Source organism: Cyprinus carpio, chromosome B4 (assembly GCF_018340385.1).
Source record: "Cyprinus carpio isolate SPL01 chromosome B4, ASM1834038v1, whole genome shotgun sequence".
NCBI lineage: Eukaryota > Metazoa > Chordata > Actinopteri > Cypriniformes > Cyprinidae > Cyprinus > Cyprinus carpio.
In genome coordinates, this window is record NC_056600.1 from 20,816,107 (window position 1) to 20,840,676 (window position 24,570).

The 24,570-nt window shown below is 35.7% G+C and overlaps 1 protein-coding gene across 1 annotated transcript; it reads right to left on the reverse strand.

Annotated features, from left to right (window-relative positions):
• Positions 1-6,967: 6,967 nt before the first annotated feature.
• creld2 (cysteine-rich with EGF-like domains 2) lies at positions 6,968-22,592 on the reverse strand. The gene is made up of 11 exons (XM_042722372.1): positions 22,227-22,592; positions 21,699-21,781; positions 21,395-21,505; positions 20,850-20,941; positions 20,019-20,195; positions 18,756-18,854; positions 11,250-11,333; positions 10,592-10,687; positions 9,649-9,732; positions 9,339-9,434; positions 6,968-7,334 (listed from the first exon to the last, which is right to left on the reverse strand). The coding sequence occupies exons 1-11, from the start codon at positions 22,353-22,355 to the stop codon at positions 7,255-7,257; spliced, it is 1,131 nt and encodes a 376-aa protein (XP_042578306.1). The 5' UTR covers positions 22,356-22,592; the 3' UTR covers positions 6,968-7,254.
• Between the last annotated feature and the right edge of the window lie 1,978 nt (positions 22,593-24,570).

Below are 24,570 nucleotides of genomic sequence, written 5' to 3' on the forward strand. Positions count from 1 at the left end.
ATTCTTTTTTCCACTCTCTAAGGTTTTATTATTTAAGTCATATTTTTTCTAGGAAAAACCATAGGCCCACTTACTTTTTTTTAATGGCCCGCCCAAAATACAATTTCTGCCTACGCCACTGGTCTCATGTAGGGGTATTTAAGCAGCAGGTCCGAGCCACCAGAGCGTTCATTATTATTATTATTAGACGATCCGGCCATGATTCCACCCATGAAGCTGGCCACGACGGATTTGACGCGAGTGAACATGTCTGCAGAGAGCCGCGTGTCCGTGAGTCTCCTTCTGCCCTATGTAACCCCAAGCTCGATCCACAGCGTTGCGACAGTGTCGCAGTGACACATTAAAAAAATTAATCGTACTCGCCTCACAGCTCCTCAATTGAGAGTCTGAACCAACACGGAAATAGTCCAACGATTAAAGCTCATGTGATCTCATGGATCTGTTTTCTGAGAGGCTTATACGATGACAGCTTGCGTTCTTGCGCAGGAATTGACGATGAATACAATTATCCCTCAAATCAGGTTTAGCAATTTACAAAAGCGTGTTCTCATAAACTGGTATATTGTTAACTCTCTACAAATATAGTCATCCAATAAAGGTTAGATCAGTGGTTTTCAACCTGTGGGCCGCGGCCCCCTAGTGGATCGCGATGGTCTTGCAGGTGGGCCGCCAATTACTATTAAAATAAATAATAATATTGTTAATATATGTAAAAATGTCTAAGTCATAACATAATAACATCATTTCATATATATAATAAGCCCGAGTTATTTTCTGTTCATTGCCAGTTCATTCTAGGGCTGTGTGATAGAAATCGTTATAAAATCCCGATTTGAGCGTGCGCTATTTCTAAATCACTTTATAGCGAGATTTTCCGCGGCCCTGACCTCCCGCAGTATGCCATCCGATCTAATCAGAATACAACGCGCCTAGCGCCAGAACAGAACAGACTGGGAATATGCCTACGTAACACACACTGTCTGTGATGCGCCTTTTTCCGAGCCCATGTTAACGGATCAGAGCGTTCACACTGCACGCGGTAAAAGGCTAGAAATAAAAACGTGCAAAAAGAATGAATATCTAGCACATGAGCATAGAGAGAGTTGTGAGTGCACAGGACGCAGTTTGAGCAGAGGAGACACGTTTTAAGTGCGCGCACTTTCTCCGGGCGAGAGCAGCGTGTATCTGAGCAAGCGCGTCTGGTTATGTGAAGGAGCAAAAGAAATCTGCGTGCGTGCTGACAGATTCGCGCTCGCGCATTAATTTAATGTGCTTTCGCGTTACATTAATGTGCTCTCGCTGTTGCTTCTGCACCGCACACACATACAGGTCCTTCTCAAAAAATTAGCATATTGTGATAAAAGTTCATTCTTTTCCATAATGTAATGATAAAAATTTAACTTTCATATATTTTAGATTCATTGCACACCAACTGAAATATTTCAGGTCTTTTATTGTTTTAACACTGATGATTTTGGAATACAGCTCATGAAAAACCCAAAATTCCTATCTCAAAAAATTAGCATATCATGAAAAGGTTCTCTAAACGAGCTATTAACCTAATCATCTGAATCAACTAATTAACTCTAAACACCTGCAAAAGATTCCTGAGGCTTTTTAAAAACTCCCAGCCTGGTTCATTACTCAAAACCGCAATCATGGTTAAGAGGTTAACCCAGAAGGCCATCATTGACACCCTCAAGCGAGAGGGTAAGACACAGAAAGAAATTTCTGAACGAATAGGCTGTTCCCAGAGTGCTGTATCAAGGCACCTCAGTGGGAAGTCTGTGGGAAGGAAAAAGTGTGGCAAAAAATGCTGCACAACGAGAAGAGGTGACCGGACCCTGAGGAAGATTGTGGAGAAGGACCGATTCCAGACCTTGGGGGACCTGCGGAAGCAGGGGACTGAGTCTGGAGTAGAAACATCCAGAGCCACCGTGCACAGGCGTGTGCTTTTGAACCAGAAACAGCGGCAGAAGCGCCTGACCTGGGCTACAGAGAAGCAGCACTGGATTGTTGCTCAGTGGTCCAACGTACTTTTTCGGATGAAAGCAAATTTTGCATGTCATTCGGAAATCAAGGTGCCAGAGTCTGGAGGAAGACTGGGGAGAAGGAAATGCCAAAATGCCTGAAGTCCAGTGTCAAGTACCCACAGTCAGTGATGGTCTGGGGTGCCATGTCAGCTGCTGGTGTTGGTCCACTGTGTTTTATCAAGGGCAGGGTCAATGCAGCTAGCTATCAGGAGATTTTGGAGCACTTCATGCTTCCATCTGCTGAAAAGCTTTATGGAGATGAAAATTTCGTTTTTCAGCACGACCTGGCACCTGCTCACAGTGCCAAAACCACTGGTAAATGGTTTACTGACCATGGTATTACTGTGCTCAATTGGCCTGCCAACTCTCCTGACCTGAACCCCATAGAGAATCTGTGGGATATTGTGAAGAGAAAGTTGAGAGACGCAAGACCCAACACTCTGGATGAGCTTAAGGCCGCTATCGAAGCATCCTGGGCCTCCATAACACCTCAGCAGTGCCACAGGCTGATTGCCTCCATGCCACGCCGCACTGAAGCAGTCATTTCTGCAAAAGGATTCCCGACCAAGTATTGAGTGCATAACTGAACATAATTATTTGAAGGTTGACTTTTTTTGTATTAAAAACACTTTTCTTTTATTGGTCGGATGAAATATGCTAATTTTTTGAGATAGGAATTTTGGGTTTTCATGAGCTGTATGCCAAAATCATCAGTATTAAAACAATAAAAAGACCTTAAATATTTCAGTTGGTGTGCAATGAATCTAAAATATGAAAGTTTAATTTTTATCATTACATTATGGAAAATAATGAACTTTTATCACAATATGCTAATTTTTTGAGAAGGACCTATACTGTATACGCACTGCAAATGGAGTACGTGTGAACCTGTATAATGTATAACAAATCTATTTCAACACCTGAGGTACCGCTACAATTAATGAGCTCTATGAACAATGTATGGCAAAAAAATAAAAAAAGTCCCTGGACACAGGATTTATTTATTTATATATTTTTTTGCCATATGTCTAGAAATTTTGTTACACGTTAACTATAGTGATTATTTTGACTTTTGTCTGTTCTAGAGACGCTACAACTTTTTGATAAAGCTCTAATTGGTTTTCTTTTGGAAATATGTTTCAGATTCATCCTGAATGCATTTATGACTGTAAAGCATATCTGTGTGTGTCAAAATTGTGATTAGAACCGAAATCGCAAAATTGATCTTTTTTTTTTTTTTTTTCCATATCGCACAGCCTTAGTTCATTCAATAAATACATTTAACAATCTAGCTTCTGAGTACTAAGTTATTAACCCAACAATAGTGGGGTCAGTTAATTTTTTTGCAGTGGGCCGCGCAAACATGCGTGTTTGGTTGTGTGGGCCGCGAGTTGAAAAAGGTTGGGAACCACTGGGTTAGATGAATAGTTTGGCTTGCATCAGTTACACGTTCATGATCAGCCCTCTATGACGCCACAAACAACGCCTCATTGGCATGTTTTGGTTTGCTTGTTTTTACTTTTGTAGGATAACATTATATACGTGGTTGCACAAAATATAACAAAACATGCGTTACTCCATATAATATATTATAGAATGAATGAATGAATGAACGAATTAATAAATGAATGCAGGTGTCGACTGGCCAGAATGTTTGCAACCTTTGGAATATGGTGTAGGAAGAACTGAGCCTAGCGTGAATAAAATTACATGAAATATTAAATATGTGTATGAGCACATTAACTGTCAGGCCGATTTATGGTAAAAGGATGCCTGTAATTATGGACTGAGTTTGCCTTTTTGTCTGCTCATGTTCTATACACACACACACACATATATGTATGAACGTATATCATCACAAGAATATCTGTGGCAAAAGCTCTTTTTAGTCCACTGTGTTCTCTTCCTCCCAATTATTATTATTTCAGTTTTGCTATAACAGTAAAAAACAACAACAACAACAACAGACACTGCACTTGTGTGGTCTGTTCTCCTAATTTGATAAGTATCCCAGTTTTCCATCTAACTGGCATGAAATGAAAAATTACCTTATTTTTTTCCACATAGAATTATTTAGCATCTTATCAAGAAGAATTCAACTGTACGTTTCATTTGTATTTTAATTAATTTACCTTATAATGTTCAAACTGGAAACAACAGAGTGACGTATGCAGGACTTCAAGCCTAATTTGCCTCCACTTTCCAGTACAATGACTACATCTCAAAATCCAGTCAACAACCGAAGCATAGAACCAATTCCACGGCCATTTTTTTTTAACAATCTATTACACTCGACCAGTGGCGGCTCGTGGGTTTTAAAATAGAGGAGGCACGCTAATTGGTCTGGGATCCCTGCCGATTATTGTTATTATTATCATTATTTGCTTAACCACTTAAAAATGGCATTTGGTTGCTTTTAGTCAGAAAACGTAAAGAAAACGACACACATACAACAAGATTATATAATTTCACTTACCTGGCCTATCATTTGAAGCAAACATTCATCCCTTAAAAGTCTCCGTTAAAAGAGAGCTGCCTGTTGTGCTATTTAATTAAGCCGCGACTGCTGTAGCCTATATCCAGCTTCGGAGTGTTTTCTCTTTTTTTAATTTGTATATATACTGTTTGAATGACAGCTTGGTAAATCTTTTGGCGATCAAATATTCAATATCGCTACTCGTCACAAGTACATGGATCATTATCAGCGCAGCGCGAGACGTTCAAACTAATAGCACGTAATTTACATCTCTATGATTGGTTGATACCAGAAGGCATGCTAGCCTCCTTTACGAGGTTTCTTTCCTCAACACTCCTCAGCGCTGAAAGAGAACACTCGATGCTGATTGGCTAATTTTTTTTTACCAACTGAGGCACTAGAGTTCAACCATGGCGAGAAGTTTCACTCTCACTACACTTCCGGCTTCTGAACTGGTTGCAGTTCCACTCTGATTCCATATGAGGGCGCTCACAGGACGAGTGCAGAATGAATGGCGGTCAGTGGCGGTATTATACCCCCCCTCAAAATCCACTTTTCTCAGGATATAATTTTTTATCTAGTAATTTGAATGTTGTATTCGAAAGGAGATGCAAAGAAATTACACATTGCTGGGTGTTAGATTTTTTAGAGTCACTTATTTGCTTTAAAAAGTCTTTTAAAATGTCAAGGACGTCATACGTTATACGTTCATTAGCAGAATGCTAGCGTGTTAAGGGCAACAACAACTCAACCTGTAAGAAATCGAAAGGACATAAGTACTCGTTCATTCAACTTTCGACCTATATCCCATGTTGAACTTGCAAAACCTACAATCAGATCTGAGATTTCTCAACGGCAATTGGGTGAAAGGGACAAATTTAGCCGTCTAGCCGCATAGACTCCCATTCATTTTGCACTCATGGCGATCAGCCCCAGTGGAACTCTGGTGGAACTGCAACCAAAATTCGGTACAATAGGACTTAATAGGGAGTGGGAAGGCTATCCGTAGACGGGCTCTGGTTCAACTCTCTCCCGGCCTCCCCCTCTCCTTCTCTATCACCTAGCGGTTGTAATTACATCAGCAGATTCGGCACATTCGCGATAGAAAAGCAGCGCGTTCCAACTTCAGTAACATGTTATGGTATTACAGCTGTGAAATTACAAACAAAAAATACACGTTCTGAGATGAATTGTGAATTTTATTAACTTTAAATAGTCCTTTCATTTTCACCTCAAAATTTTGCTCTCGAATCGCAATACTTAAGAAAAGATCTGCACTACTTTGTTTCATTGTGGCTTTTAAACAATTTTATTGCAGTTGCTGATAATCATAGTTTAACGGAAGGTACTCCCATAATTTATGCCACAAAAATTACATGGTGTGTAGAAAAGAGGATAGACCATGTTGGAGAAAAGTTGTCAAAGAAACAGCTTTGTCACATATTTGTGGTTTTGTTTATCTCTGTGGTTTTGACACTCTCCTTTAACTACTCCCATTAGAGGTCGCTACAGCAGAATAATCCACATTCATTTTCAGCAGATGCTCTTCCTGATGCAACCCAGCACTAATTTGCTTATTGTATATTAATACAATAAATATTAACTTTGTTTTTCATGCTTAATAATAAATACAATGAAAATTGTACGTTGTATGTATTTATCTTTAACATCTTGTTTTGTACTTGGATAATGTTACAATAGATGCATAGTACCCTCAGACAACTGTTATTATTAGATAAATGTTACCTGCAGGTGATTGAATATTTACATAGTCCACTAAAGTTTCATTTCGTCATAACAGCTATGTGAATAATAAGGCAGACTCTGTAAATTAATGAAGAAAAATGACTTTTCATACAATTTTAACTTTAAAAATAAATCCATAAAATATCTACAATATGCACGCTGGTACTGGTAAAGACCCTGACTCACAATACAGTGGGAAACTGATGAACTCCTGCAGATTTCTGTAGGATTATTGGGAGTATAAATAAAAGGTGGGCCATAGTTTTGTGTAGTGGGCCAAACATTTAAAAATTAAGAATATGTAATTTTGTCCTGTGGTACCTTAAATGGTAACCCACCTTGGAAAGCCACAGATCCAGTGGTTGACACAAGCTTAATAAATAAAATAAATATAAAAAAAAGAAAAACAAAACAAAAAGGAATACGAAAGATGTATGTAGTTGAAGTACTGATACATTTTTGGTGGGTATTTGCACATGCTGGGGTGTTAGGGAATGAGGTGGATGATAGCCAAAATTAACTTGATAAATGAAAAGCGGATGTTAATTGCCAATGGGTCTCAAAAGTATTTACTTAAAAAGAATGCTAGATAGGAGTGGTGGTAGAACCCAATAAAAAAAAAGTGAAACAAAAATGATAATTTTTAAAATTTTGATTTTATTTACCTTTCAAGACAAACAAAAATTGTGAGGTGGTTGGGGGGGGGGTGGCGGGCGGGGGGGGGGGGGGGGGGGGGGCATATAAGTAAAAAAAAAAAAAAAGAGCTGAGAATGTATCCTAAGTAAATCTTGCTCACTGAGAAAGTGGTGCTGACTGTGTCTACTGCAAAAACATGTTCCACAAATTAAAAAGTGCTGTTTCTCAAGTATTTACTGTAAGTGCTTTCCACTCTTGATTATTCCAGAAGAGCAGCAAACAGTATTTAGACACTGCAGACACTAGTGGTCCCTAGGCAAATTTTGTCCTGGAGGCTGTTTTCTGCATTCAAGCCATATGACTTCAGAGGTCCTCATGTTTTTCAGGTGAGTCACCAGTTTGGGAATCTTCAGAATCAAAGGCAGGCACTTCCTTATTCTCTTCTGATGAAAGACACACACACACACAAAGACAATTACAAAAGTATAAATTTCTGTGTAAAACAAGGAATTAAGAATTTATTTATAGGGTGGAAATCTGTACTCTTAATGTAACCTGTTGATATAACTAGTATAAATGCTGATTGTCCTCTGAAAACCTCAATTGTGGTACAGCTCAATGTTCAAGGAATAGTTAGGCATTACCAGCTAGATATAATTGGCCTAACTTCTATGCACAGTTCTGGAACCAAACTCCTGGACAGGGGTTGGACTCTCTCTTTCTCTGATGTCACTCAGGGTGAGCAAGCAGGGGTGGGAACATTGACCAATCCCTGACTCGATGCCACTGTCTTGGAAATCAATTACCAGTTGATAAATTTGTTATCGGCCAATGTGGTCAAACCTAATTAAAATCCACCATCGGTCGACCTCTAGCTCCAATTATAGAGGGATCCCACTTCTCAGTCTGCCAGGGAAAGTCTATGTCAGAGTGCTGACAAAAAGAGATACTGGCTGATTGTTAAACCTCATCTGGAGGAATAACAATGTGGATTTTTGTGGATGATGTCATACTGATGGCTTGATTGAGCCTTCAGCATTTACTTGGGCAGTGTGCTATTGAGTGTGAACTAGTGGAACAGTGGAAACGCGGCTAATGAGCACCTCTAAATCTGAGGCCATGGTTCTGTACAGGAAAAGGGTGGATTGGTAGGGAGTGATTTGCTTGCCCAAGTAAAGGAGTTCAAGTATACTGGGGTTTTGTTGACGAGTGAAGGTAGGTTGGAGCATGACATTGATAGGAGGATTTATGGAGTGGCAGCAGTAATGCGGCCGCTTATGGTGAAGAGAGAGCTAAGCCTGAAGGTGAAGCTCTTAAATTTACCAGTCAATCAACGCTGCAAACCTCACCTACGATCATGAGCTCTGGGTAAAGACAGAAAGAACAAGATTATGGGTACCAGCAGCTGAAATTAGTTTTCTCCATAGGGTGTCTGGGATGACCCCGAGAGAAAGGGTGTAAAGCTTGGACATCTGGGAGAGATGCAGAAGTAGAGCTGCTGCTTCTCCAAGTTAAAATGAGCCCATCACCTGCCAATCCAACCATCACCTGCTTTCAAATGGAGCGGCATTTAATAGACAGAGCCGTAGATCACTGACAAGCTTGAAAAATCGCGTTCATTATCGAAGGCGATTCATCTGCGATAATGAACGCGATATTGCGTAGCTTGTCAGTGATCTACAGCTCTGTCTATTAAATGCAGCTCCATTTGAAAGCAAGTGATGGCGATTTAGCAGTAATCCGGGAACCGGCTTTACTGACGAAATGCGCGTGACAATCACATGCGATATATCGCCCAGCCCTAATGCATCCTTACTCAGCATGCTGCCACAGCAACCTGTTTCCGGATAATCGGCACGGATGGATGGATATTTACTATAGTTTCCCCTCAATAAACTCCTAATTTGCTGCTTATTGATAGTAAACAGAGGTGTACAGTAGTGAAGTATTTTTACTTTACTCAAGTAAATTTAAAAAGCATCTGTACTTTATCAGAGTGGCTTTCTTTGGAAAACTTTTACTTCATTACATTCCAAAGCATAATGTCATACTTTTTACACGCAGTATGGTCATGCAGAACAAGGCAGAATAATATGTGCTTTATAAGCAGGGGAGCTCCCCTGTTTATAAGTACTAATAAACAGCCAGAATGCTAGTAACCAGTTGCTAAAAAGCAACTAGTTACTAGTGAATAGTGTTCCTTATTCTAAAGTGTTACTGAATTTTCATTTCTGGATGAGCTTTGTAAACACAGTGTATTTTCATTTACTATGAATGTGCTCTAAAACCAGTAGTACACCATCACATAAAAATACCTTCAGCATGAACACACTCTTGGTGTTACTGGTGTATACACTGCCTACAGTTGCTCACATATCCACGAGCATACGAAAGATTGAAAAATCCAGTCACTGCCATTCAAGCTATTCCCCGATGAAAAGTGATACCTGTGCAAGTGCCTTCTTCATCCTTATAGCCATCAGCACAGGTGAGGCAGTTACTGGCACCAGGTCCTTTGCAACCAGAGCATCTGGTATCACATTCTGGGATATAAAATAACGGTAACATTTTATTTTACAGTGTCCTTGTTTGACATGTAATTATGCATCATTTACAGTTACTAACCCTAAGCCTACACTAAGCACATGTTGGAAATTAATATTACTCATTACTTACTTGTATAATTACACTGTTACAACGACACCTTAAATAAAGGGTTACCAAAATAAAACACTGTAACACTGTATTTAAACAGACCTTTACAGTAGAAAGAACCATCTGTATTTAGGCAGTATTGGTTATCTTTGCACAGAGCTGGATCTTCTGTGCATTCGTTGATGTCTGTAATGGAAAAACACAGGACCAATGCAGGTAAAGACAAATGTATGGGCCTTAGAAATACATATCAAAATAGCCAAAAATGTATAAAGCTACTTAGTTAATGCATAAAGTACTTGAATTGTCATTTAAGGTCAAAAATGCAAAAATCTTATACACACGCACGCACGTCCTGTTGCAAGAAAAAAAAAATATTTTAAATGTAGATCCACTTTGTGCGAGTTAGGAATAAAATAACAGTAAAATAAACATTGCTATATTTTATAACAGTGCATTATGATTAAGATATACAGCAAGAATTTGTGTGTATACTATTACAAAATAAAGCTCTAGTTATTTATTTTATTCTTAACTCAACAAAATGGATCTGCATTTAAAAGCTGTCTTTTCTTTTTGCAAGTTTCCCTCAATAAACTCCTAATTTGCTGTTTATTGATATTAGTAAGGTAGATATATTTAGGTATGGGGTAGGGTTAAGGGATCTAGAATACGTTAATGCAGAATAAGGCAGAATTATATGAGCTTCATAATATTAATAAACAGCCAGTACGCTGGTAACATATGCTAATAAGCAACTCGTTAATAGTGAACAGTGTTCCCTAAACTGAAGTGTTCCTGAATTTTCATTTCTGGATCAGCTGTGTAAAAACAGTTTAAGGCTCTATTTACAACAAAAGTGATCATTTACTATGAATGTGCTCTAAAACCAGCAGTACAGCATCACGTAAGGCTTCCTTCAACCACACACTCCCAGTGTTCCTGGTATATACACTGCCTCAGTTGCTCACATATCTACAAGCACAAGAAAGAGCGAAAACTCTAGTCATTGCCATTCAAGCTCTTTCCTAAAGAAAAGTGATACCTGTGCAGGTGCTTTCTTCATCCTTAAAGCCATCAGCACATGTGAGGCAGTAACTTGCACCAGGTCCTTTGCAACCAGAGCATCTGATATCACATTCTGGAATATAAAATAAATAACATTTTATTTATGCATAATTGACAGCTACTAACCCCAACCATACAGTAAGCAAATGTTGGAAATTAATATTACTCAGTACTTATTTTTGTATGACAGTATATACCATGATGATGGTATAAAGTATCCATCGTTAGAGATTGGCATGCAATTGCGAATTCGGGATGTGCAAGATGTTTAATAAAGTTTTTAAATGCAATAGGGAGTGGAAAAGAACTCAATGCAGTACTCACGCACCATCATACACCCGAAAGTGCCCCTCTCAGACAGCATATGTTTAACCAAAATACTGCATAGTCTTTACTGAATTAACAAAATATGAACTGATTCTTTCTAAAGATTCAAAACTGATTCAGTCAAGAGCAGTAAGTGATATTTTTAATAACAAAATAAATAAATAAATAATTAAATAAATAAAATAGCTATTTCAAATTGTATTGTTGTTGTGAAATAAAATCTCTCATATCATGAAATAAGATTTTGGTCATATCATATGGGTTGCCAAAATAAAATTAATCTTTGTTAACACTGTATTTAAACAGACCTTTACAGGAGAAAGAGCCATCTGTGTTTAGGCAGTATTGGTTATCTTTGCATGTAGCTGGATCTTTGGTGCATTCATTGATGTCTGTAATGGGAAAACACAGGACCAATGTAGGTAAAGACAAATGTATGGGCCTTAGAAATGCATATCAAACTAAGCAAAAATGTATAAAGTTAGTAAGTTAATGTACAAAGTACTTGAATTGTCACTAAAACTCACAACACATAAATCATATATATCGTAAAAACATTCACACACACAAACACATGTCCTGTTGCAAAAAAAAAAAAAAGGAAAAAAAACCTTTAAATGCAGGTCTACTTTGTGTGAGTTAAGAATAAAAAGTAAATAACAGTAAAATAGACATTGCTATATTTTATAATAGTGCTTTATAATGGATTGTATTAAGTTTTTTTTAATTTTTTTTTACAATGGGGCATTTTCTACATAATGCATCATATGTATTTTTATTATAGAAAAATAAATCTCAACATACAATATGGCTAAACATAAAAAATACACTTATACAGCCATTCTATCTTTGCAAGCACAGACTGAGATTGGGTTTTTAGTACAATCAATCTTACTTTTTAATTCATAATTTAACTAACATAAAAAAAATTCTCGTTCATATTAATAAAAACTGATTAAAAGATAAAAGATTTGCACTAAGAATGTACTGTGCTTCTTATTAGAGTCTGTTTCTATAATGACATTGATCTGAAACGGTTGAAAAGGTCTTCAACATGAACATACTCTGGGTTGACTTAACTTACTTGCAGTTGCAGTTTTGGAACTGGTATATCTTGAGCAAGCATGTTTTGGGTTAATCAGCTGCAAGTTTTAGATATACGTGATGGTAGGCAAACCTTGCTTTCTGGAATACACCCTTGGATTTTTTTTTTTTTTGTCATCTTTCAGGAACATTCAAAGTATGGTGTTACTAATTTAGACTGTATCATCGCCTGATGTGGCTGCAAAAGATGTGTCAGGTTAATGCAGGTGCAAAGCCAACAAAGGCCAAAGCTTTGTGATTGAAACACCAACAGATTTTTAGAAGAACCCAGGGAGGAACTGCATTTCTTGGACTAGAAATAGCCCATAAATGGTGGTCAGCAGCCTCTATTAGGCTCTAGAAAGCAATGGTGGTGATAGAAGTAGGACAGAAGAAGGAGATCTGATTAGAGCAGTAAGCCAGCAACAGCAAGGATGTTGGATCCATCTGCGACAACCTACTAAGTCCAAGTAATCCGAGTAACCACCAATTCTGGTGGTACGGCACGGCACCTCCAAGGTCAAACTCACAGCACATGTTGGCTGGCTGCAAGGCCACCTTGACGCAGGAATAGTATAAATGGAGACATGATCAGGTTCTGCATAAAGTGCTAGAGATCCTTGAAGTATATGAAAACAGCCATGAGATGAACAAGTTATAATACACTGATCTTGCTGTCAAGTGCAGGGAAAGTGGATGGAGGACTACCATGCATGGAGTCCTCCTTGTAGAGGTTGGGTGTAATTGATAGGAACATCATCGCAGAATCTACTCAAAGACATTGAGATAGCTGGATCAGCCTTAAATATGTTTTAAGGGAAACAAAAGAAAGAAGCAGAGAAAGTAAGTTTCTGTCATCGATAAGAAAAATTGATTCAACAATGGTATCAAACTCAGCTCCTGGAGCTAAACTCTGTAGGACATTGGCCCTCCAGGAACTGAGTTTGACATTTAAATTTATGCATTTAGCAGATGCTCTTATCAAAAGGCATTTTTTTTTTTTTTTTTTTTTTTTTACCAGTATGTGTGTGGTCCCTGGGAATTGAACCCACGACTTTTTGTGCTGCTAATGCAATGCTGTACCACTGAGCCAGTTAAGTAAAGGAATATCTGGATGGGAAGGTACAGATGGTAGACAACCAAAATGAGTAATACCGCCGCGCGTACCGCCGCCGCAGGGCCGCGGCGTTAACTTCAAGTCAGTCAAGTGTTAAAATCCTTCGCGAAACTACCACCAGGTGGAGCAAAGGGACGGATTGCGAACTGAATGTAATTGTAAAATGAGATAAAAGGTGGAGGTAAAACAACAATAACATTATGATATAACATTGTACCAGCTTTAAAAAAAACCATTAAAAAATGTACATGTACAGTGAGTCAATTTCAAAATGTAGGATAGTCTTAGGCTACAGTCTACTCATCAAAAATTAAAAGAAGACCTTTACACAAAGGATCTTATGCTTGCTATTGTTATTAAACAGTCATTAAATATAAGGCCTATATATACGGATAAAAAGCTAAAAATGTTTTCATTTTGGTTCATTCTTGGTTTAAAAAAAAAATCCTTCAGGTTCCATTTGCAGATAGAAATGAGAACGGTCCAGCATTTAGCAATAATTATGATTAATTCTGTTATTATTCTTGATTTTTCAAACTGCTAACACTTTGCATTTTTTGAATTATGCCTTTACTGTGTGACCAAAAATTTTGTATTTTCTGTTTCAGCTGTTTGATCGCGCTGGTGCCTCGTGCTCATTCATTGGAAACAGTAGCCGTTCACCGTGCCATTCGGCGCGAGCAGCGGTCCACGTTGGCATATTTTTGTTAATTATGATTTTTTATTTTTTTTCCGTCGATACTGAAACACGCGTGAACTACAAAGCCTATTTTTCCTAATGAATAATAGTTAAGCTTGAAATAGGCAAAATCACGAATATGGGAAACGTTTGGATTTCTCCCGAATGAGAGCCCAACCTTACCTTATGGTTCACTTTATATTATTATTCATTTATTTTTTTTTTTGTTTGTTTATAGCTAAGCCTATATTATTATATACTGCTATTTTATTTATCCATTAGAATTATATATTTGTAATTCTTGTTCTGTTCTGATAAATTTGTTAAATTTAAAGGATTTGTTGTAAAGTGAAGAGAACTAAAAATATCCTGTTGGCACATTATAACATTATTAGGCCAGCCGTTATTATTTCTGAATGTAATAAAATGCAACTTATACATGACTTATATATTCTTATATATATACTTATACTTATATATTTTTTCCTCTCACAAACTTAATTTATTTTTTAGCCTGTTTAAAAAATAAATAAATAACTAAATAAAATAACATGCAGCAAACGAAAATAGGTGATTAATCGGTTAAATTATAATTATTATATACTTAGGAACAGAGTCTGGGCCTAATCTAGGCTATCCAGGTATTGTTTTTTTTTTTTTTTTTTTTTTTCATTGCATCTGAAAATGACTTTGTGCAGCACATTCACGCTTAACCTGCCTCGCGCGTTGCTCAGCTGTGGACGATTTAAAAATGTTTGATATAAAGGTTGCTGTCCCATTTTATACAGGAATTGTTCATTTAAAAAAAAAAAATTGAATTATATTGTTAGTTCTAATTATATTGTTAACACAAGTTCATTTAGGCTATTTAACATACACTGTGACATTTGACCCTTTTTAACTTATAAACTCCTTGAGATTTTAAAGTCAGTTTAATAGTATTGAAGTTCAAGGTTTTTTAAACAAAAAGGTTTTAAATGCTTAAATTATTTCTATGAATTAATAATATGTTATCAGGTTTTAATTGCTTAAATTATTTATATGAATTAATAATATGTTATGTTTATTCTTGTAGAAAATAAGTGTTTATTCTTTAAGAAAATAAGGGAAAAAATAAGGGACGATCCAAATATTATTCATATTTGTTTTGCTTCACCTATTTATGTAAGCTACAATTATTCTAAAAAAAAAAAAAAAAAAACATAATGTAATTAAAAGTGCCATCGGCCTGAGTAAATTTGACCATTATAGAATTGTGACTTTAAAGGTTAGTGATTTAGGAGGTGAAAATACTGTGTAATTACAAATGTTATGGGATTTTAAAGCATAACAACTGAAGGGCTATGAAACGTTAGCCAATAAAGCATTTTTTTAAACAATGGCACTTAAAGTTTATTTCAACCATATAGCCTGTGAATAGACAAAATGCATACTTTTCAATGAAAGAACACAGAGTTTGCTTCTGGTGTTTGGATTTGTACTTCAATAATGAGCTCCAAGTTTAGGAATAGCCAACACGGTTTTTTTTTTTATTTATCTCTCTCTCTCTCTCTCTCTCTCTCTCTCTCTCTCTCTATTTAACTCTCTATTTAATTAACAGCATTAACTTACAATGAAATACATCTTCCTTCAGGTAGACTGAATGTTTTTCTGTCTTGCTAAATGTTGGGCTCATGATCAGTAAGTTGTATTCGCTCAAACTGATTTAGTTAAATCAAAACTTGCGGACTTTGAAGCTGGGTGCAGTTAGCGCGAGTCACGCGTGCTGTGAAGCGGGAGTAGCTGATGGAAGACTCCGCTTGGTCTTAAAGCCTTCCGCAAACGCTACGTTCACAAATAACAATGATTTTCGTAAAATAATGATTAATTATCAATTGATAATTTGTTATTATTATGGTCTTGTGAAAACAATAGTATGGGCTGCGGGAAAATAATGAATAAAAAGAGTAAGGCTGCTGTGAGTGCAGGCATGTTTCAACCCAGTAACATGACAACACACCGTTCCTCACAGCCAAAAAACAGACCGAATTCAGTTCAGCTGGAGGGGGTTGGGGTAGTTATGTATAGCTTGTGGGGGTCGAGATAAAGGTGTGAATTTCTTGGTCTTTCATATGGACAGTGTCTTATGAGGGTATCAAACTTGCAGAACAGGTTTAGATAGGACTCGTCATTTTGGTTTTAGGGCAACTTTGAAGAAAGGTTTTGATCCACTTCAAATGTTGACTAATGTATAGCGCAATATAGTTTTTATTAGTTATTATAACTTCAGAGGAAGTTGCCTTAACTCAATATAAAATAAATAAATAAATTCGCAAACGACATCCAGACCAGTCCAGACATCAGTATGATCCGTCTATGATGTTTTATAGGCTTCTTTAGATTTGGGAATACACATGCGTTACAGACATGACAAAAAAACATTTTGGAGTTTTTGGAGACATTATTATTATTATTTATTTATTTTTTATTTTTTTTTGTAGCCTATTTACAATGCACAAACCAGAAGCAACAATATCTGCAGAGAAGGGTTGGCCATTCTCAAAAAAAAAAAAAAAAAATTAATTTTATTTCAATTTTCGTTTTTTTGTGTTTCAGAGGAAAAATCACTGTTAAGGCATCTCTCCATTACAGACCGTTCTGAAAGAAGAATTTATGCAAACGCGTATAAAATGCTTTAAAAACTTTAACAGAGATGTCTAGAGGCTATTTAATAGGTCTGCCTCCCATGTAAGATTTTTCTAGTTACTAGTCGTTCATTTGTCATTATTCAACTAATCGCAGGATTATATGACATTTACATCTATAATCCATAATGAGCCTTAATATATTTCGCGCTCAAGCACATGCATTAAGTTTGCCCCAAAGCACAGGCAGAAGTAGCCCAATAATTGTAAAAAAGGAGACAATTTAAATATTTATTAATAAACAAATGTTTTCTTGTCGGCTGCAAGATGAAATTCACAGTGCTGCCTCTCTCCACATGAACGCGCCTTTAAAGAGACATACAACCTTCACAGATTACACAATGCTTTCGTTCTGAATTGATTTGTTTAAAAGACATTTTTAAGCTTTCTGTAGATGTATTTCTCATGTATGTGAGACACCACAATTTTAAGTTAATTCATTATCAGGAAAAAATTCAAGTGATCTAGAGGGCGCCTCCCTGTCCTGCATGCGCATTAATAATTTTCGCACAAACACTTAAATATGAATAATTATTCACATTTTGCATATGCATTACAACGTAAATTATTTTTTACATGCAATTATCCAAAATAAAACCAAACAAGATTTGTAGTGAGAAGATAAAAAAAAAAAAAAAGATTAAATGCTGCGCATGCACTCAGCATCACTCGCGCCGCGCAAATCTTGCACGCAGACATTTTACACACCTGCATTTAAATGCGGCTGCAATTTTTTTTTTTTTTTTTTTAACTTAAATTCTATGTAAGCAAGTAACGGCGGCTCCCTTTGAAATCACTGAAGTTGTCTATTAATGAAGCTCTTTTTTTACATCATTTGCAGTTTGGTGATTATAATGAGAGAACTTGAGTTTAATCGTGAGGACGTTTTATTAATCCGTCCATTCTTTAGAATTTCAATGATTTAGCTAAATCATGCAGGTTTAATTTATTAGTTTTCTTGTTTTAATTAGGCCTAAATAATGGGAACGAAATTATACAGTGCCTCACGTTTTACTAAAAGAAAATAATTTATAAAACAAGCAACAATTTCTTACAGACAAATATATTTTCCCAAGAAGTTGTCTGTCAAAATAAAGGACAGGTAACGAATAACAAAAATGCATGTTGTTTTATTAAAGGAATTTTAAAATATAAATTAAAATATAGGCCTAATATATGAGAATATTGACATTTTGCATATAAATCCATGTAGCCTGCTCACTAAAATAGGCTACCACACTTTCTAATTCTCTGATGCAAAGTAAACCACAATTTATTTTGAATAATATAACACACAATTCATATTATATAAATAATACTGCACACCTATTAAATGTGTCAAATCTAAAATATGGTGTAATACTGTGTAGCTTAGAGAAAATATAAGCACAGGCTCAGGCACAGGCTTGACATTTATCCTGCTTGAATTCGTTTCTAAGAAATGCACATAACTTCATAATTACCAAACTTTCATCTGTGAATATTAAATATTTTAACTATAGTGTTTTTCTTTCATTTTCCCTGACTGCAGCCGTCATATGTAACACATCAGCGAGGCAAAACTGACGTCTATTTGCGAAAATGTGCTTTGATGCGCTTGTTTGAAAACTTGTGATTAAAGCGCCACTCAGCGGTCAAAAGCTGCAAATGCACTTTGCAGACGCCGCGGCGGCGGTACGAGCGGCGGTAGAAGTAACGTTTTGGATGTCTACCTACTGTAAGATGGGAGTTGCAGAGGTGGCAAGGAGATGGCTCACCACTAGGAGATGTTCTGAGATTAATGGGGCAAAAACATTCTGTGAAAGTTGGCTCCAGGCTGAAACCTGCAGCTGGAACAATGGCAAATAATTTACTTCTTTTTCTTTTCCTATTCCTTCACCCAGAGAGTTCAGAGGTGATTTTCCATTGGTACGTCAGAAAACAATACTTTGAATTAACAGATTTTGTTATAACATAATTGTGTATGAATTGTTGTAAAAATGTCTCCAATAAGAAAAACACAATACCTATTAGATAAATATAGTATAGGAGTATCAAACATAAACAAACTGGTCAGAATAATGAAAGGATGACTGCAAACTGTCCCTTACATATACATCCATATCTAGACCATTAAATATTTAAGAACAGAACTACTAAAATGCATTTACTATGTAAATTACTTAACTATATTAAAGGAATTTTAAAGTTTTATTATTTTCCATGTGTTTTTCAGGCATTGAAATAATTATCTTTTTTTTTTTCTTCTTACCAATGCATGCTCCTTCTGGGTCTTTCTCCCAGCCATTCCTACATTCTTTACAATCCTGATTGGTTCCTCCAGTGCAGCCATCACAAGACTCATGACACTCTAAAAAAAAAAAAAAAAAAAAAAAAAAACCGGAAAAAAGGAAGAGGTAAATAAAATGTCAAAAATCATATACAATCTCAAAATCTTGTATTTTAAATAAGGTGGGTTTTTGTTTTTTAGATTTTTGAAAATTCTAAAACCTTTTTCCAAATTTCAGATTTTGAAATCTATATTTTCAAGGTGGTCTTAGACTTTTAGACCCCACCATGTATGGAAAACTCATTATATTTTACAAATATAACTAGGGGGTGTACTCAAAGCTGAATACTTAATTTGGAAAGGCACAGACAATAGCATAAAAAATGAATTATGAATTCTACCAAATAATTAAAAAATATATATTTGTGATACACAGTCACGAGTTGTGCTTGCTAGATAACAGGTGAGCCAGGGATACTACAATATTATACATAAACTTCTAAAATCACTACGGAACGAGTGTGTAAAGTTAATGAGTATAAACTCTTTGAATAAAATGAACACAGCACAATTGCAAATCAAATAGCAGTGTTGCTGTCTTTATGTCTTTCAGAAATCAGAGCTTAAGTAATATGAACTCGATGTGATGTAAGTTCTGTCTCAATTTCTCTTAGAGCTGGTCCATAATTTATGTATTCTTTATTTGTTCAGATTTGTATTATGCATAGTAAAAGTTATTTATAGTTTTCAGCCACTGAATATTGTTCTCTAATTTACCATTTCATAAAAAGTCCTCTTATTTGAGGTTGTGGATGTACACAAAGTACACAAAGTTCTTCTGGAAAAATAAATAAGTAAAATAATAACAATAATAACAATAACAACAATAACAATAATAATATTATTATTTATTATTATTATTATTATTAATAATTATATTATTATTAATTTTTTTTTTTTTTTTTTTTTTTATTATTATTATTTTTATCTTTTTATTTTTTAAAATTGTTTTATACAAGGCATGTCTGTCAGATGAAAACGATAAAAAGAGACAAAATTACATTTAAAACAGACTTCTAATGTAATTTTATGAACTTCCAGTTAACTCCCACATATTTCTGGTTTTATAAGAATACAGATACAGATAATTTTGAGACAGTTACAAATACAGATATTGGCTCCACTGCACACCCCTAGTTATAACTATGAAACATATGATGCTCATCAAGCTTATTTGATGTTTACCTTTGCACAAGGAGAATGTATCATTCCTCAGTGCACTAAAATAACCATCACTGCAGTCCAGACAAAACTCCCCTTCATATCCCTTATCACAACTGCACTTCCCATTTCCGGACCTTGTTCCATCTCCATCACATTTGCCATTACCATGGCATGGTTTGTCAGCTCCTCCAATGCAAGCAAAATAATCCAAAACAAAAGAAACTTTTACATATTTTTTAAAGTCTGCAACATAAATGGAAATGCTTCTAGCTATACAAACTTAATTCCATGTGTTCTAATAATTATGGTGTTCCATCAACCAATTTTTTAAGCTGATTTTCAGTTGTAAGTTTTATTAACACATCGGTTTCAAAAATCTGTGGTAGTCAATTTGAAATTAGTCAACATATTATAAGGGGACATGGTGATGTAACAAAAGAAGAAAAATTATTTTTCAATCCATTTGCATTCCCTCACATAATGCTTGCGTTCCCCCCAAAAAACTTTGCATTTGTTAAAAAAAAAAAAAAAAAAAAAAAAATGTTTTTTGCTAGTAAAATTATTGCATTACCCTAATAAATTTTGTCCGCAAAAGTTTCCTCCATCTCAGTGATTTCTATCAGCATGTCCCCTTAAGGACTCTGTAACTTATAGCTAGCTACGTGAAACAAGTTTAATGGAACGGAGATTTAAAAGTAATTGTTTTGTCTCTCTTCAACACTGTAGTTTGTTACTGTCATAGTAATGCAAAAACATGTTAAATAACTACAAAGGACTGTGGATTTGCAATGCTTTGGCTAAGCATTTGTATACTTATTAAAAATTTATTAATTCAACACTTAGTACACTTACTGTTGCAGTCAAGACCAAATAAGCCTTTTGGGCAGCACACTTTGATGGTCTCTATACAAAACCACTTGAACAGATCAGGGTGTTTTGTTTTCCTGCAACAAAAATGCAAAAAAAGTTAGATTTCTTTTTATTAATCCGATTAAAAAGATACTTTCAACAATGCGACTGATGCCCAAAGTATACATACATTGTCTGCGTGCCGTATTGTGTTGCACAGTGCGCAAGATGTAAATTGTGTCATTAACAGAGTCCACACAGACTCTCCCAAATTTGGGGACTGTCACATAAAATACAGGACAGCTGGTTACCCTACCCTAATATATGTATGCTGCTTCTTTGTCTTTCAGAGTGGTATACTTATACTGGACACAACAAATGCAGTAAAAAAAAAAGCTAATGCATGGTCAAATGACGTATGCTGAGAAAGGCTTGCCTATTCAACAGTGCACAAGACATGACGGCACACGGAAAAATGAAGTATACCTCAGCCTTGAGAATGAACTCTTCAGGTATTATGGTACAAATTCTCCATTTGAGTTCCTAACCTCTTGAACCACCACGTCTCAAAGTGTTCCTCATTTTCTTCCAACATGTGGTTGCACTCAAAACTGCTGCTGTCACACAAGCCCTCCAGTATCTCCGTCAACCTAATCTCACTAAAAAAAACAAACAAAAAAAAAAACAAAAAAAAAACAAAACACTCATTTGTACATTGTAACCAGTCTAACCTGATAGTCTGGGTCAAGATAATGAACTACAAGAGTGCAATTTATTATTTAATTAGTGCATGCAAGTAAATATTGCTTTAAGATGTTTTGTGTCAAATTATACAATTTTCTTACTTCTCACCTCAGTTCATATTTGGAGAGTTTTCGCTCTTCCCATTCTGTGTTTCCACCACCAAAATTTTGCTTCGCTGTTTTTTCCAGACCCTGGCAAAAATGAATGTTTACACTCAACATATCTAAAGTGACCCCAATAAGTATTCAGGCATTAACAGTACATCACATTTAAACATGTCTAAATGTCATTACTTTGCAATATGATATCAACACATCATTTGTAAAAAAAAGTGATGCTAGAGACTTTCTAAGGACTAACACTTTTCTGAACCATTTGTGCAGAAATAACTGGTTTTAATATGATATGTAGTTAATGTATGAAATTAGTTTCCCTGTAGTTTATATATTTCACATATGGACATGTTGTACTAAGGTAGGACAACGTTCAGACACTTTTTGCCCAGTTTTGAACGGAAAACGTATTGTTTTACCATTTAATAACTACAAACTTTATTCATATGTTAAAATGAATTGCTTTAAAGATGCTCTTTTCTTTAAGATAGATCGATAGATAATTAGAAACATACAGACATACCTTGTCAAATTTGTCGACTAATTGTCTGCATGTTGAACATAATGCGTTAAAGTCCTTTGTATACACAGATCCAAGTGGTAGAAACAAAATAATAGAACTCAAGAGAAAAATACTATTTGAGCGTATCATGCTTTCTTGTCTAGCTCAAAGGTTGTCCAGTAAGAAAACACTGTTTTTCTAAGTTGCTCCACCTAGTTAAGATGCCCTGAATCAACATCTAGTGTCTGAAATTATGACACGTTTATTATAAAGATATGTAGATTGTCAGTTTCCGAAATTTCCATGCAGCCTTCTCACCAGCTAGACATTCGGATTTCCGCGTCAGCCCATCGGTAACATTGTGTCTTTATGTAATTGGAGAGTTCTCCTGGCCATCAACGTGTGAGCCAATGAAATGCCTCCACGCGCGGGACAGTCAAAAAAGATATTTTTTCAAGCCTACGTCACAATTCGCATGCTGTCCGAACTATCCGAGATTATTTGTGTGTCCAAAATAGGCTGAATTATTAATATATGCCAGACGATCTTTCTTTTCATATGCACCAGAAAATTAAAACCTGAGTGATTAATAATCAACATGCGTGTTTTTACGCTGTAAATTATTTTAATTATTTTCTTTAATTTATATGATATGAAATAGCACTATGTATTAAACCGTGTGGAAGCTACAAACAGAAAAAACAGTCATGAATACAAATATAGTGAAGATTAGGGCTGCGTTCAGCCCCGGCAAAAACGGTCAGCAGGGGTTTCAGATAAAAAATACAAAAAAATCGGCAGCTGGCAGCAGGAAGTGGCTGACATTGACAGCCGGAAGGTATAGGCGGGACCTGCCACTCGGTGGCAGCCAATCAGTATCGACCAACGTGGACGCAAACAATCACATATAGCTACAACAGCAGCCAAACGATTGAGCGAGCGGTAAGTTCGGAAATTGGTGATCGGAGTAATGAATAATTTTTGCGTTGTAAGTTTGATTTTAATTGCTATCTCAGTGAACGACAGTGTAACTTTGCCGTAACTAATATTACGTTTAACGTACCATTAAATATAACAGAGTTTATTGAATAATATAAAACGAATGTTGTTTGACTGGAATTATAGAAGATACACGTGCAACACTATATATTTTTGTGAGTTTAGTCTTTCAGGAGATTGTCTGATATCTATTAACTAGGGCTGTCAAATGATTAATCACGATTAATCACATCCAAAATAAAAGTTTTGTTTACATAATATATGTATGTGTACAGGGTATATTTATTATGTATATATAATAAATACACACACATGCATGTATATATTTAAGAAGAATATGTTATGTTTATATATTAAATATATTTATATATAATATAAAATATAAGAATATAAATATATACATTTATATACATGTAAATATTTTCTAAATATATAATTTATGTGTGTTTATTTATATATACATAATAAATATACCCTGTACACATACATATATTATGTAAACAAAACTTTTATTTTGGATGTGATTAATCGTGATTAATCATTTGACAGCCCTACTATTAACTTATTGATTCTTCTTTCAAGAACTACTCTTATTTATTTTTTCTCTCTGCCTTTTTGTTCACTGCTAGGTACATGATAACAAAATGCAATGGGAATAATCATTAATACGGCTGTGCATGCATGTCTACTGTTAATAAAGCAATTTAGGTATTAATGTCACCATTTTCTAATGAATGATAAAATGCAGCAGCTAGAGTTCTTACTAGAACCAGGAAGTATGACCATATTAGCCCGGTTCTGTCAACAAGTCAAGTCAAGTCATCTTTATTTATATAGCACTTTAAACAAAAAAGACTGAACAACATTAATTAGGAAAACAGTGTGTCAATAATACAAAATGACAGTTAAAGGCAGTTCATCATTGAATTCAGTGATGTCATCATGCAGCTCAGTTCAGTTTAAATGGTATCTGTGCAATAATTTGCAATCAAGTCAACAATATCGCTGTAAATGAAGTTCCACTGGCTCCCTATTAAACATCGTATAGATTTAAAAATTTTAAATTGTATTAATCTGTTTCTCTCTTATTCCAAGCTCACTGTAGCCACCAGATCCAGTCTGTATCCAGATCAGAGGGTCACTGCAGTCACCCGGATCCAGTACGTATCCAGCCCAGCTGGTGGATCAGCACCTAGAAAGGACCTCTACAGCCCTGAATGTTTACCCCTGTCTCAGACGACCACCAGGACAAGACCACAGGAAACAGATGATTCTTCTGCACAATCTGACTTTGCTGCAGCCTGGAATTGAACTGCTGGTTTCGTCTGGTCAGAGGAGAACTGGCTCCCCGACTGAGCCTGGTTTC

Excerpts from the sequence above, each read along its gene's own strand:
- creld2 (XM_042722372.1), bottom strand. The coding sequence starts at position 22,355 with ATGATACGCTCAAATAGTATTTTTCTCTTGAGTTCTATTATTTTGTTT. Across the intron at positions 21,782-22,226 it reads TAGTCGACAAATTTGACAAG|GGTCTGGAAAAAACAGCGAA; the intron begins GTATGTCTGTAT and ends CATTTTTGCCAG. Across the intron at positions 11,334-18,755 it reads CCCAGAAGGAGCATGCATTG|ACATCAATGAATGCACCAAA; the intron begins GTAAGAAGAAAA and ends TTCCCATTACAG.